The 15,281-nt window shown below is 40.4% G+C and overlaps 1 protein-coding gene across 7 annotated transcripts in view; it reads left to right on the top strand.

Moving 5' to 3' along the window:
- The window catches only part of AUTS2 (activator of transcription and developmental regulator AUTS2), a 789,175-nt gene extending 777,027 nt beyond the window's left edge, over positions 1-12,148 (top strand). For all 7 annotated transcript variants that reach the window (XM_074844867.1, XM_074844868.1, XM_074844871.1 and 4 more), the window contains 5 exons: positions 636-777; positions 1,310-1,387; positions 2,783-2,866; positions 3,784-4,006; positions 9,022-12,148. In XM_074844867.1, coding sequence (XP_074700968.1) covers positions 636-777; positions 1,310-1,387; positions 2,783-2,866; positions 3,784-4,006; positions 9,022-10,261 — 1,767 coding nt within the window. In that variant the 3' untranslated portion in view covers positions 10,262-12,148. The remainder of the gene's footprint in view (positions 1-635; positions 778-1,309; positions 1,388-2,782; positions 2,867-3,783; positions 4,007-9,021) is intronic.
- The last annotated feature ends 3,133 nt before the right edge of the window (positions 12,149-15,281 follow it).

Below are 15,281 nucleotides of genomic sequence, written 5' to 3'. Positions count from 1 at the left end.
CCCTAGCTTGCTCGGTTGCAGTCTGAGAGGCACTGAAAGATATACTGCATTGAGTGTTTCTTGATTGCAGCTTCACATTTAAAATTAATGGTTCTGGTGTCCATTGACTTGTCTCTGCCATAACTGTCTGGCAAGGGATTCCTGCAGTGGGAAGAGGGTCAGCTGGCAGCTCTGCCTCTTACAGCTGATGCTTTCACCCAGCTTTTAACACGCCAGCCCACCTGGGATCGGATCCAGGCTAGCCCTTCTCTTCAGCTTTGTTTTTATTATTTTAAGACAGACCTATTCCTACAGCTAAGCAAGCATCTGAGGCCTCCTCAAAGATTTTTATGTTTGTTCTTTAAGTCAGGTCTGTGCTGAAAAGCTTAGCTCCAGAGGGGTGGATGTGAGCATATGGGAAAAAACTGTTGACGTTTGTGGGCAATATGCATTGGGAGCCTGAGGTTTTCTCTTTCTATCGTAGAACCCCCTTCCAGGGAAACAGTAGTGCACCTATGCTCAGAGTCCCAAAAACTAATAGTCTTGTTAAAACGTCAGTTAGTACGAATAAATTGCTATATCCACATCATTTTGAAAGTGCCTTTTACTGCTATCTTTTAGGACAGTCTCTTCCAAATCCTGTTTTTGCATTTCAGAAACAGATGCAGTCTGATCCACACAAGCTGGACTTTGGCCTGAAACCTGAATTTCTGAGCAGGCCACCAGGCCCCAGCCTTTTTGGAGCCATCCACCACCCCCATGACCTGGCCCGGCCCTCGACTCTCTTCTCCACAGCCAGTGAGTACTGAGAAGTGAAATCTCCTCCTTGTGGCACGCTCATTAAAATGCTAATCCTTGCCATGTTAAAAGGAAATTTCCCATATGCTTGGGCTTATGAACTCCCTGCAAGACATGCCACGGGCTATTAGTCCATTTGATAAATATTTTTAAATTATTCTATATGCTTTTAAAAAAGCCCAACCTGCTGAAATGCCATACAGGTAGTAAATGGAGGAACATGTCTTCACACAGTGATATCCAATGCATCACGGAGATGACAGGTTGGAAATAAGCTGTATTTTACATGCTCTTTTTTTTTTTTTTTTCCATGCTGAAGCATTCCCCACTGCCCCTTATACTCATACCTGGGAATTTCTGTTTAGAAAAGCAGCATTTTTGCATAGGATCCTGACCTGAGAGCCCCACCCAGTGTACAGCAATCTCTGCTCATGTGAGCTGCTATTTAAGAAATGATAGTCAAGCCCAGAGCACAGCGAGTCCCTTTCTGAGCTTTTGCTAGTAATTCACCTCTTTTGCTTTGTTTTGGCAGGTGGGGGTCATCCAGCGGGCACCCCTTTCGGCCCACCACCTCACCACAGCAACTTTCTCAACCCAGCTGCTCACTTAGGTACGTTCTCTCTGCAGCTAACTAACGGTGAATACAACTCAGAAGTAACAGACGCTGACCATTGAGACTATTAAAGCTTTCCCGTGTGGAGGCTCTTTGAGCATCCTGCCTATTTAACCTTTACAAATTGCTCATTTTAGTCATTTAATTTTAGCCATTACTCAAGTAGCAGTTCTAAATACACATGATAGTATCACTGACAGCATGTTTTGGAATACTTCTGAACACAGTCTGGACATTAGAGGAGTGGAGTGACAGGACTAGTTAGGTTTTGCTGTAGTCATGTTTATAACCAGTCAAAAAAAATGCCTTAAGGTTAAGGCTTCAGTTCATAGGGGTGTTTCTTCTTCTAACTCCTACTTAGATGTCTCCTTTTCCATTTAAGTGAGTGGGAAATACATCCTTAAAATCTTGTGATTTGGCCTCAAATGTGTCTGTTAGTGAAAATTAGTGAATACACCTTTAAAAATGGAACCACCCAAGTTACCAAATGTCATTATTTCCTTTCTAACTTACTGATGTTGTAATAAGGTGGTCTGCTGCCTACAGGAGCATCCGAGATCAACACTCTAAATTGGCATTTTATTTCGCATAGGGAAGGATTTGGGAGGGTCACCAAATGGATACAGCAGACCCACAATGTAGGTTTATCATTCTGCACTGAGCTGCCTATAGAAGATGCTGCGCTTGGTCTTCCTTTTCTCTGTGCTGCTATTTATCATAAGTAGTTTCATGAAAATTGTTAGACTTCTCCAAAATAAAGTGAGAAGAGAATTTGCTTCATATGACTTACCTATACCCTGTATACATTAACTACTTATTCCAGTATTTTTCAGTCCATACTAGTTTTTTGTATAGTATTAGCAATAAATATCAAGGGAATTACGAAACGTTCAGGACAGCATGACATCTCAGTATAATAGACATTTTATTTATATCCTGGCTATGGTTTCGGAGACACGGCCTGAAAGTACTGGGAGCACATTTGCCAGAGTTAATAATAGTCTTGCTAGCCAGAGACATTTCCTGAGAAATAGATTTGAATTGGAAGGGAATAAAGGACATAAAAATGGAGATGTTTGCAGGTGTTAAATGAAGTAGCTACTTATGCTGAAGTACAGGCCTCAATACCACGTATATTTTAACATCTTGTTTTTCTTTGAAGAGGAAGCTTTTCTAGTAAGACGATCCCATGCATACTGTCATTGAAAAAACCCACGTTTTTTATGTCTCACTCCCTCACAATCACCGCTGTGTTGTGGGAGGATGATGTTCAACTCCTGATGGGCACAGACCGAGCTTCCGTGCAGACATAATGCGGTTGGATAACACGCCAATGCTTTATCATAATTACCAACATGCCAGTGAGCTTCAGCTGTTTCTGTTGGTTTGCAGAGCCTTTCAATCGACCGGCTTCCTTCAGCGGTCTCACTGCAGTGGGTAGTAATGCCTTCGGGGGACTCGGGAACCCGACAGTTAGTGAGTAACCTCTTTGTTTATGAATTCTTGTTTGCTGTGTAATTCAGGATTTTGAGTGATGGTGACTGTTTGCTGTCTTTTTTACCCATTGCTTAGACCACGTAGCACTAAGAGATGGGAATTTGAAAAGCGACCTTTTTTTTTTCTAAATAACAGCATTTTTTAGTCATCAGTAAATTATTTTCTATTAGTTACTTAGTAGTTTGGGTTCAACATAATGCTAAATGTCACCATTACATCGTTCGGTTAAAAAAAAAAAAAAAAGAGACTGTAGAACCTGTGAGTCTAAGGAGTTTGTGAATTTTCTCATGGTTTTCTTGCATGCTCAAAAATAGTTAATGTGTGCAGCACCCCTAGCTGTGGATGGGAACATATTTTTTTTTTCCTTTCTCACCAGTAATCCAGGACATGTGCCTGGAAAAAATGAGTAACCTGCATTTATTTGTCCAGGATCATCAACATTTCTCTAGATTTGGCCAGTCACAAAAGATCATCCTTTTAAAAATCACTCTCTTTCTTCATACTTCAAATCTGGCATGATTTTGGTCACATACTATTTTACTTTGGTTCAGGATCAAATGCAACAAGTTCCATTATTTATAGTCCATATAATGGTCATTTCCTGATGTCTCCAAAATATTTGGAATAAGGATCATTGTCACTTTTATCTTACTACTCCATCCCTTGTCAATTTTATCCACAGCATTTCCCTTTCCAATTAAAACAGCTGTCAGATGCCTGCCCATGTTTAGGAATGAGACCCTCTAATGAATCTCTGTTAATTTCCTTTCCTTTTCCAGCTCCCAATAATATGTATTCATTTTAACTCTGAGTGCTGTAAAAGTTTTTTTGGTAAGTACCTTCACTAGAGCATACCTTTTTCTTAAACCTTTTTGTTTTCCACTTCACCATTTCAGCACCCAACTCAATGTTCGGCCACAAGGATGGCCCCAGTATGCAGAGCTTTAGCAACCCTCACGAGCCCTGGAACCGACTGCACCGAACTCCTCCTTCGTTCCCGACCCCTCCGCCCTGGCTGAAGCCAGGAGAGCTGGAGCGCAGTTCATCTGCTGCAGCTCATGACAGAGATAGAGATGTAGATAAACGAGACTCATCTGTTAGTAAAGATGACAAAGAAAGGTACGAAAGAACACTTCCAAGAATTGTCTAGTTCAAAGCTTGGGGCTCTGTTCCGCTTTTAACCCTTCCCAGCCTGGCACATTGTTAAACCAGAGCTTCAGTAGAGGGACACCTGGAGAGCTGACATCATTGCTGCCTGTGACGCGAGGCACTGCGGAAGATGCAGGTTTCTAACTCGGGTGTTTCCTGCTGCATCTGTTTCTCTTCTCACTTGCACCACACTTCATCAGAAGGAGCTTTGCTGGAGCAGAGTTCAGGCAGTGTCAAGTGAGAATAGAATCAGACCCACACACTCTGTTACCTTGTGGGTCACACTGCCATAGGTCTTTTGAAGACTTAGCGTGGAGATAGGTGCCTGACAGGATGAAAAAAAGGATTATAAAGTCCATCAGACGCATATCTGCACCTTTGAATACCTAAATAACTTTGTAAATCGGACCTTGTCTGCAAAACAAATAACGCTACCTCCCTTTTCAAAAAGGGACTGACCAGAGGGACCACTGATAAAGTTGTAAAATTATAACAGTGTAAAACGCACCAGGTATGTCATGTTCCAATACCACAGTACGTTTCAGTGCATGCAGTTCATTAAATGAACCTTAATTCCCCGCAGAAAAAGCCACACACACATGCACTGCTGTTACACACCTTCAAGCACAGTTTTTATTCGGTGTTTTACATGGACTTGCACGCTAACATGTCCAGGCTGGGAAGGGTTAATGGAAAGTAAAACCTGGTCATATTTTTTTTGTCAGGACTGTTCCCATTATACAGTTAACTCAGTAACAATTCCTCTTAACATTTAAGTACCAAATTATAAGAATTTGCCATTCAGCAAGTGTCATGCCTTCCTTGAAAAATGTAGAGAGGCTGATTTCAGCTTTTTCAGTTGTGGCTTAATGGCTTTCCTGTTAAGTTTGCACATTACTTTACTACATAATGGCTATTTGTTTCTAACTTTTTAGCATAAAAGAATATTTAGGAGATGTGCTTTTCTGACTTCTCTGTCACTAACCCAAATATACGCATTAGTAGCCTTTTCTAAAAGAAGTTATGCTAACACATTAGATATTCTAAAAATACATTTAAGAGCTTTTCTATGTTGTTGTAAAATGTGAAGAGTAAGTCAAACTACAGATCTTTTCACCTACATTTTCCATTTGGAATATTTTCTGTTTGGTAGCATAGCTTCATTATTTTCATGTCTGGTGTTAATGCTTAAAAATAAATTGCTGTTACAAATTGGGGATTCTGTCCTGCAAAATGCTTAAGCATGTGAGTAACTTTACTGGCTTGAATGGCAAAGCATTTTAGTTATTAATGATACGGGTAGTCTTTAGAATTATGTGATTATTTCAGTTGCTGTTTTGTTGTTTTCTTATGAAGTGTTCCTGCTGAAGAAAATCCCTTTCTGAAATACATTCCTTGCAAGCTGCTTTGGCATTGCCTGAACTCCATATCATAGCTCAGAACATATTTATTTTCAATAATTTGAGAGCTTAAAAGTAAGCGTCATTCATACTTCATACTTCTGCACAATTATGGCTACCGGTTTTAGTACAATGTTTTCACCAATTTAGTGTTGCTGTGCATCCATCTGGGTGGTTTTGAAGAGTTCTACTTTGCAGCATGCTCACACTGTTGCCTGTATGAGAAGATGCTGAGAATCCCTTCCTGGAGACGTGCTCCCCGTGTAGATAATGTCTGGAGTAGTTTGTGAGCCTCTTACACCTATTCTTTCATCTTCAGTGGCACCCAGCGGGGTGAGGATGTAGCCCTGCTTTCTAGTTGAGGTCCCAGTCTCTGTTACCTATTCTAAGCTAATTTGCCCAAACAGGAAGAACTGGGAATCACACCTGGAGGTATGATTTCATCTCAGAAGCATCCTGACATCGAGGGTCTAACTTTATCAGCCCCCAATGGGCCATCTAGCCAAAAGCATTCATCCAGATTTCTTCTGTTATCAGTGGAAAGGTACCTCAGAAGTACCTCTTAGCGGGGCTCTTCCCCATCTAAGATCAGTGTTAGAGTGGGGTGCCATGAATCACTGGTCGCTCTTGGATAAGCTGTATGGCCGGTGTACTGCAGCCCCCTCCCAGCTAGACTGAGATAAGGTAAATCCCTCAAGATAGCTTAGATAATATGAAACTACAATCTGTGAACCCTGCCTAAATGCAGAGCTGGCTGGGGAGTTACACTGCAGTGTCCTGATACAGTCCCCACTTTCTCCTGGAACGTCAGTTGCAGTTGTGGAGGTTTTTTTGGTTCAAGGATTCTCTTATTCCAGTCCAGCATTAGGGAGAAATCAGTAAAAATAGCTATTGTGAAAAATAGGATTTGTTCCTTCTCAGTGGTATTTTGTTTAAAAGATGTCACTGAGCAGTTGCATTCTAATGATGATGTTTAAGTGTATGTTATCCTAGAGCATTAAAAAAAACCCACCCAAGAATCTATTGATCTTTTTTATCGACATAAATGAGGCAAAGTACTTGGCATAAGATACTCAGTATCTTTCACTGTAGTATACAGCCTCAAAGCATAACTTACTTAGTCATAAGTTCATTTCAGAACATGATGTTAAGTTTCTTCTTTGTGGAGACAGAGGCTTAGAGCTGTTCCCATATTATTAACCTAAGGAGCCCTTGACAAATCTGAGGATAAAAAATTATTCCCTCTCTGACCACCGAACTACATGTAGTTCACTTAAGTGAGCTATATAATCAATAGCCTCTTGAGATAATACCATTGCTGTAATTGAATAGGATGAAATTGGCAAAGGAATATGTTATTTTGGTTGCACGTATTTTTTTCTTTAGTTACAGAAAATTCCTGTTATTTTCTCTAAATTTTATGCATAGTTTAAAATACATCAGTTACATAGAACATTGATTAAATATCAGCAACAGGACTCAATGAGCTCTCCTAGTGGATAAAAAACAATTTTAAGGGTGCCCTCTGAACTAGTCTCATGAGCAAAATAAATAAGAGACGGTGTATTGCAGAGTCCCCAAGCCAGTGCTTTGCCAGCAATGTAAAAGAATTGAGTCTTGATTGTTGAGAAGCCATTATTGGAGTGCCTTGACTTGGTCTCACTGTGTCCAGATCTGGAAGCTGTTAAATGCCTCAACTTTTGGTGGAAAGCAAGAGGAGGGAAATTATTGCCAGGACACAATTTCCAGACTGTTTAGGGCATAGTCAATCAAAGTAGAACCTGATACCAAGGAGTTAATTGGTAGTCAGTGCAGACCAGGCAGTTCTGGTATCAAATGCTCCATCTTACACATGTTGTCTAACAGTCATATTCTGGACTCTCGGAGGTCTCTCAGACACGGCCCATAAAACAGTTTCAACAATTCAGTCTAGACACAGCAAAAGATACATCTGGTGAGATTATAATAATGAGAGTTTCCTTTTCAGAGACATTTTTTCTGCAGTTGCTGCAGTTTCACCGCCCAAAAGTACCCTACAGGTAGAAATCTTACACAGTTCAGCTCAGCAGAAACGTAGGTAGCAGAAACTGTATAGGTGAAGGAGCAAGTGTCCACTTCAGAGTCGCTGTCCCAGTTGCCCTTCAGCCAGCCAGTATTGCTCATCTAGAACAGAGCGAGTTTCAACCTGCTGTCCTCATCCGAGCACGTTCAGGTTACACATTGCTAAGCAGAGACTGCGGCACCCAAAGAGAAACCATGTAAACTGGAGCTGGTTGGGACTTCAGAGGGCCTCACTGCTCATCCCTCACTATTGCCTTTAACAGCACATTGTCCATTGGTGTTCCCTGCACGGAACAGAATTTCCCTGCTCAGCAAACAGGACGTGTCCGACACTGAATATCTGGAGCTGTCTTTATGGAGAGACTCCAATTCAGAGATCAACTGAAATTAGTGAGAGGTTAAAATCATTGGAACGGAGGAATTAGATTTACCTTATGAATTTGATTCATTTTAAATAGCAAAGCTTTTTCATTTAGTGTTGCCCATAACAACTCCTTGTCAACACTGCTTCCAGAAAATAAATGGTACAGAATCCTGTCACATATTTAGGTTTTTGTCCACTGCCAGACAATAATTCTCTAATCTTTTGTGCAACATAAATAGGTTTGAAAGATGGAACGAATTCACAGTATTTTGAGACTTCTAGCATTGGCAGGGAGATGGATTCACCCTGTCCCTGCTCTGCTTACTCTACCCTAAAAATGGGAAAGGGGTGGTAATCTGAAGAGCAACTGACTCCAGAAAGATGGTGTTTTCAGAGCTAGCCTGAATGATGCACGTATAGGGTAGACTGATCTCTGCTGAGGAAGCCAACACATAATTTATACGTGATGGCCACCTCTATTAAAACACACTGAGTGTCACTGCACACTTAGAGAAGTGCCTGCCTGTTCAGAGAGGTGGATTGTCACCTGCAGTACTGGTGTCTTGAGAGGTTTTTGTTTTCAGTTTTAAGAGTAAATTGAATTGTGAGAAGCAAATTGAAAAGCTAGAAGATTGAAGAGAATAGAGATAAGAAATTAGGAACGTACATAGGTCTAGAAATGTTTTTAAAAGTCAGTTGAACAAAATGTCGTCTATGTTCCCAAATGTATTTTAATAGAAGCAGCAGGTAAAATGCTATTAATCCATGTAATTTGGATTTCATTGACTCACTTTTTTGAATGAAAGTAGTATGTTTTTATTTTTCTCTCTCTTCTTTGCAATTAAGGCCATTGTCTTAGAAATACGTGTACTAGAGCTATATTCCCTTGGGAGCCTTCAATGGACTTCAGTGTTTGAAATCTCAATCAGATCATTCACAAAGCAGCTTCAGGGATCTTCTTCTTCAGGGCTGAGACCATAGAATAGGCCTAGTTTAGAGATGGGATGTTCTTCTGGTGTTTAGGGTGTGCAAAAGGAACAGTGCATTAAATGGTGCATGTTACTAGCTTTCTGCAAAGCAGTGACTATAAAGAGCCTAGATGCTTTGTTTTATTTGCAGAGTTTCTCATGCCTTCATTTTTACACTTCTCTTTCTTCTAGGGAGAGCATTGAGAAAAGACACTCCAGCCATCCTTCACCAGCACCTATCCATCCAGTAAACTCCCTCGGACATAATCGCAGCTCAAGTGAGCAGATCAGGAGCCATCTGAATCCCGAGGTTCGAGAAAAAGAGAAACCCAAAGAACGAGAGAGGGATCACTCCGAATCTCGGAAGGAAATTAATGTTGAAGAGCACAAGGTGAAGGACAACTACATTTCGGAGAAAGAAGGCCTGAGCCATGAAAGCCGAGTGGTGGAAGAGTCTAAGCAAATGCCCAGGGTTCCTTCACCCTATGCTAGGCCCCCCGTTGTGGAGAGCACCAGGCCTAATAGTACTTCAAACCGTGAGGCCGAGAGGAAGAACGAGCCGGCGTATGATAATCCGAAGAAAAGCAATGAAGTCAAAGTGAAGGAGGAGCGAAAGGAAGACCATGATGTTCAACCTGAGGGACCTCAGACTCATAGGTCATCTGATCAGCCACCACCTATATCTACATCTAACGTCCATCCAAGTCCTTTAGTGTCTATGCCCATGACTGTAGGTGTAACTGGTATACATCACATGAACAGCATCAGTGGTCTGGATAGGACTCGCATGATGACCCCTTTTATGGGAATTAGCCCAATTCCTGGTGGAGAACGTTTCCCCTATCCTTCTTTCCACTGGGATCCAATGAGAGATCCCTTAAGAGATCCATACAGAGAGCTAGATATTCATCGGAGAGACCCCCTGGGCAGAGACTTTTTGCTAAGAAATGACCCCCTTCATCGTCTTTCTACACCAAGATTATATGAAGCAGACAGGTCATTCAGGGATCGGGAACCTCACGACTACAATCACCACCACCATCACCACCACCCTCTCTCTGTTGACCCTCGACGTGAGCATGAGAGGGGCAACCACTTGGATGATCGGGAGCGGTTGCACATGCTCAGAGAGGACTATGAACATGCACGCCTGCACTCAGTTCACCCTGCCGCCTTGGATGGGCACCTGCCTCACCCAAGCCTAATCACGCCAGGACTTCCTAGCATGCACTACCCCAGAGTCAGTCCCCCGACGGGACACCAAAATGGCATCCTCAATAAAACTCCCCCCACAGCAGCTCTCAGTGCCCCTCCACCTCTTATTTCTACTCTGGGACCTCGGCCTGGGTCTCCCAGAAGGACTACTCCTCTGTCAACAGAGATGAGAGAGAGGCCTCCTTCTCACACCCTCAAGGACATCGAAGCTCGATAAGCAGAGTGAGACTAAATAAAAACCAGAGAAAGAGGGACGGAACATTGTAAATGAACATAATATAAAGACCTTCTTACTAGTCATTGATACAGACTGGGGATGTGACCCACTGTACAATATGTATAGACCTGAGTGCAAAGATTTTGAAATGTTTTTTTTGTATATTATATGTTGAAATTTTCCAGATCTTTTAGCCAAGTCCATATGTTCCTCGTGTCTCCTACTCTGTTTTATTTCTAGTTTTAAAATTTCAAAATTTGAACTGAAGAATAAGACATTAATCTCAACGATTTGACTAGAAACAAAGCACCACCAATGTCAACCATACAAAACTCTTTCAGACCAGAAGTGAAGACAATTGTAGATATTTATGTAAAAAGATTGCTTCATGGGTTAATGGTTCATATATGCAAAAAGGGTAAGATGAAAGCTTTACTTTGTACAAATGTAAATAGATAAAATTAAGTAACATAATACATTAATACTTCTTAAACTGTGCTATTTGCAAACTTAATATTGATCAACACAGTCTGCTTATGCTGTGTTACATATATTGTTATAGACAGCTAAACCCCTTCAACTATGCAATGAATTTTAAGGCTTTTCACAAAAGCCTTTATAACTCAAAGGAGCCTTTTCAACACACAACATAATTAAAGTCATATTTTCCCTGAACAAGCTCATCTATAATAGAAACCTAATTCTCTTGCTTGTTTTGAAGAAAGAGCCCATTAGAAGTGTAGTTTTCTGTCTGAACCCCTGCATCAAGATGCTGATGTTACTGTAGCTCATGTATTCCTTAAAATGCGTCAGGGTTAGCAGTCTGTGATCACTGATACTGTAGTCATGACAGATTGGTTTTCAGTCACATTAATCTGGGTTAAACAGAGTAATAATCAAATACTGGATATTTTCCAGAACTTTTGTCACTTAACATGTCAGATTTATTTTTGGAAGAACATCTGCTTATAGCCATTCATGTCTGTTTTTATTGCCAGTGTGTCATTTTTATCTGTACACACTTTTTTTTTTGTTAAGTGATTTTTAGCTACATTGAAACAAATCCTACAAGAAAGCTAATACTTTTCTAAATGATGGATATGTTTTCACTGTGGATCAGTAGTTTAATTAATGAACTCCGATGCAGATTTCATAATGCGATTTATTGTATATCAGTTGGTAATAAAGTCTGTGAATAGTTAACAGGTCAGCCTTGTTGTTCCCTAATCATAGAAGACATGAAATAACATGAAGAACATGGTCCTTTTTAAAAATATGCATCAATCTTCTGAAATCTGTCTTTTCATAACACACTTTTTTATAATGCGTTAAGTTTCTTGTCTAAATATTTGGAGAGAATATGACTTTATCAGAGAGAATTCAATATCTTGTCTACTGGACTGTAAAATATATGTATGAAATAAAATTAGTTCCATTGGTCTTCTAGTGTATTAAAGTGCTATCTGAAGTTGTTATCCTGTTTTGGCAAAAAAAAAAAAAAAGAAAAAAGTTAACTACAGACAGTTGTTTCTAATGATCAGAGATCTATTTTAGTAGTCAACTGAAGGTTTAGTTGTGAGCTTCAGATTTTGTGAACTCCAGATGTTGTGCAGTGGTTTTTTTTTTTTTTTAAGAACAAAAGGAAAAGTACAAAAAAAACCCAACCCTGAGGAATATGTACACTGGAACCGTAGTGGTAGCTTTCAGTATTGTAAAGAGATTGTTATATACGAACCTTTTTGCTGTTTATCCTGTATGTAATAAAGTCCTTTCTAGATCCTATGTGAAAAGCAAAGTGAAGCGGCTCTCAATCTTCAGCATGTTTCCTCATCAGCGAAGACTTGTGTAATGTAAATTGTGCCATGTTATTAAAAAATGTGAACTAAACTGCTAGGTGCTTCTTTGTGTGGAGTACCCCATCATTGCTATGGGGAAGAAACGCTTTTTCCCAAGAGTGGGTTTTTGTTCAGAAGAAATAGCTATCAAAAATGTCAAGGAAATGGCAAACTTTTATAAGCCATCTTCCTAAAATGATTATAGTAATCAGGAAAAAAAGGACCAAAAAGGAGACCAGATTCTTGGCTTGCCTAGATTCTTTAAAATATAGTAACACCCTACTTACCTTAGATTTTAGTTAACTGACTAGTTGGCCTTTCAAGATAGTCCCATACTTAAGTACGTGGCTGTATGCAAGCCCTTCTGTGAATTTGTGCAGTTCCATACAGCCAGTGGCGTTTTACCAGTTTTCATCAGTTAAAGATACGGCTCTCAGTTACTATGAACAATTTGTACATAAATACGTTCAATTTCTTGCAAATCGTTTAGTACAAATCTTCATAGTACAGCTTTTGTGATGGTCTCTTTTGAAAAAAAAAGACAAAAAATTAGGTCCTCATGATAACATGATTTCCAGGAGGGTGTTTTTTAGTTCAGGGTTTTTTGGGGGGTTTTTTATAAGCTTGTTGCAAACACTTCAAAACTTTTATTCGAGTTACTTTGGCAGAGGTAACTTGTGACACTGAAATTTGCTTTCTTGAGCAAGACAGGAGATCTTTCTTCTCCCCCAGTAATTGCCAGTTTTGGTATAAGCAATTAAATGTATGCAGCCATATAGTCAAGTTTGGTTGTTTCCTCAGCCATGTGGCACTTCTGTCTGTATTCTACTATTTCTCCCATGTAAATCTGATGAAAGTGAAATTTCCCTGAATTTCAACCATGTAACTTAGAGAAAAGAATAGCCCTATGTCTTTTTTAAAAAATCCAATTTTGTGTAAACTGTGCAGGATGTACCATAGTAGCATAATGTGCAAAAAGAGCTTTTTCTTTTTTCTGTGAGGAACTCGGTCTTCTGGATGCACATGATTTAAAAACCTTCCAAGTTTCTGAAGGAATCCAGTTATAGGTGGCTGTAGAAGGCTGAAAACTATTGGAGCAAGCTTGCACAGATAGAGTGTGAGGGGCCCCGTGAGAGAGGGACTAATGAGAGCATCATCTTCCAGGCTCATCTCAGAGCCCTGTAATAGGAGTCCTAACAGCTTTGTCCGTGTCTTCAGGGGGAAGAAATGTGGTATCTGATTGTACAGACTATGATCCTTGTCCTCCCAGGTGCTGAGCATACTCCTGCTGATGGTCCTTAATTCCCAATCAAGCCGATGAACCCTCCCTCCCAGAGTCCCAGAAAGTATTGAGGCATTTCACTCCCTTTGAATTCAATACAAGTGGCTATACACCTTTGAAAATCTGGGTGACAGGTTTTTTTATAAGAGTGGTAATGCTCAGAGGAATATGCCTGAAAGGTATAGTAAGAGATGAAACAAGATTTTTAATGCTTTTGAACTTTTTCAGATGCATTCACTGCTTTTCAAAAGTTTGCTATAGGGATGTTAGCTTGCAGGTATAGACAATTTAATCTTTTTAGCAGGGTTTTCTAATCAAAACCTTTATCTAAAATCTATTTTCTAATTACTAGTATTTAAGAAGTGAAGTTAATTTAAAGACCGTGCCAAATACCTCCTGTAATAAGGGTATTATTCTGTAGGGTGTGAGAGATCTGGATCATAGAAAACCCTGAGCTACTATGCTTACAACATCCAGGACCTTTGAATTATGCTTTAAAGCTCCCACCTTCCCATGCTCCAACTAGTTTTCTACTTAGCAGCTTCCTATCGCCAGCTGAGATGCCAACTAAAGCAGTGTATAGGAAGTGATTCTCTGAAAGCAGACATAACATTTGTTCCCTGATACAATGTTCATTTTATGTCGTACTTCTTTTTTTACTTTCCTTCTTTTTTAACTTAACGTACCCTTCTTTTTTAACTTTCTATACGGTCTTCTTTGTTTTTCCTTACTACATACCTAGCTCTACCTTGTTTTCCGCTATTCATACTTTACTGATACTCTCTTGCCTTTTTGCCAGTCATATTCTCTTTCACGGCTTATAATAGCTAAATCTATTATAGGCAGCAATAAACACTGCAGACAAATTTTTCCATAGACACTGTATACTTTTGTTCCTTTACCTTTGCCTGTATGAGCTCATGAAAATTTGTAGTTGTTGCTGGACTGGAAGGTAGGCAAATGGAGGTTGGGGAGGGTTTTACTGAAAATATTTTCAGTTGCTGTGGCTCTGCCTTGTTAAGTAGGTATTTAGCATGATTCTTGATAATTTGAACTAACTACTGCTTCACATGTGCAGGTGACCTGCTGAAAGCCACCTGGGGCACTGGAACAAGGTAACAGGCCATGGGTTATATTCCATTTACAGAGTTGCTACTTGGCTTGCTGCTTTTGTTTCTGGCAAGAAAGAAGAATGAGCTGTGGTTCAGTGACCAAAGACAAATCATAGAAGGTTCTGTTACTCCCACAGTGACTCGGTTAAGTCTCACCTGGATAAACTAACTTGCTTCTTTGGACTCCAACTGCCATCTTTGGAGGCATAGCTCATCCATAGCTTCAGAAGGCGACTTGGAGCAGGAGCCCAAGATAAACGGTCTGAATTGCCTTTTGAAAGTGACTCTTCCTTAACTCCAGATGGAGACTAGCCTCTAACTTAGCTGGTTCAGAGAAGTACATGCAAATGAGTGGTGGGGACTACCTCCTCCCTTGCTGATTTTACAGTCTCATCAGATCTTCCTTCCTGCCTTCCTTTGCACTGTAAAGTACCAATCCTAGCCATTCTTTATGGGAAGCTCTTTGGGACACTGTCTTACTACATGACTGCACCTGTGTTTGCTGCCCCGACTGGGGAAAGCGAGCATTTCTCAGTGCTGCTATAATGCAAAAAAAAAAAAAAAAAAAAAATATTTGGTAGTACTAGAGACCAGAGTGAAAACTGAAGGCCTCAGTGAGTTAGCCATGGTAAGCACTATAAAAGACTCCAGATTTTTGCTAGCCAAGAAGAAACAAAGCCGCAGGTGAGGGCAAACTGTTCTCCCTGCATCCTGTCTCCATCTGGAGGGGCTTAGACTGCTTGTGGCCATGGGCTGGGTGGAAGTTCCCAGCTGGCAACGCCTCCAAGTGC

This window comes from Strix aluco, chromosome 19, assembly GCF_031877795.1.
Source record: "Strix aluco isolate bStrAlu1 chromosome 19, bStrAlu1.hap1, whole genome shotgun sequence".
Taxonomy (NCBI): domain Eukaryota; kingdom Metazoa; phylum Chordata; class Aves; order Strigiformes; family Strigidae; genus Strix; species Strix aluco.
The sequence above is the reverse complement of the archived record's forward strand: the minus strand, read 5'-3'. Positions and strand labels throughout refer to the sequence as shown.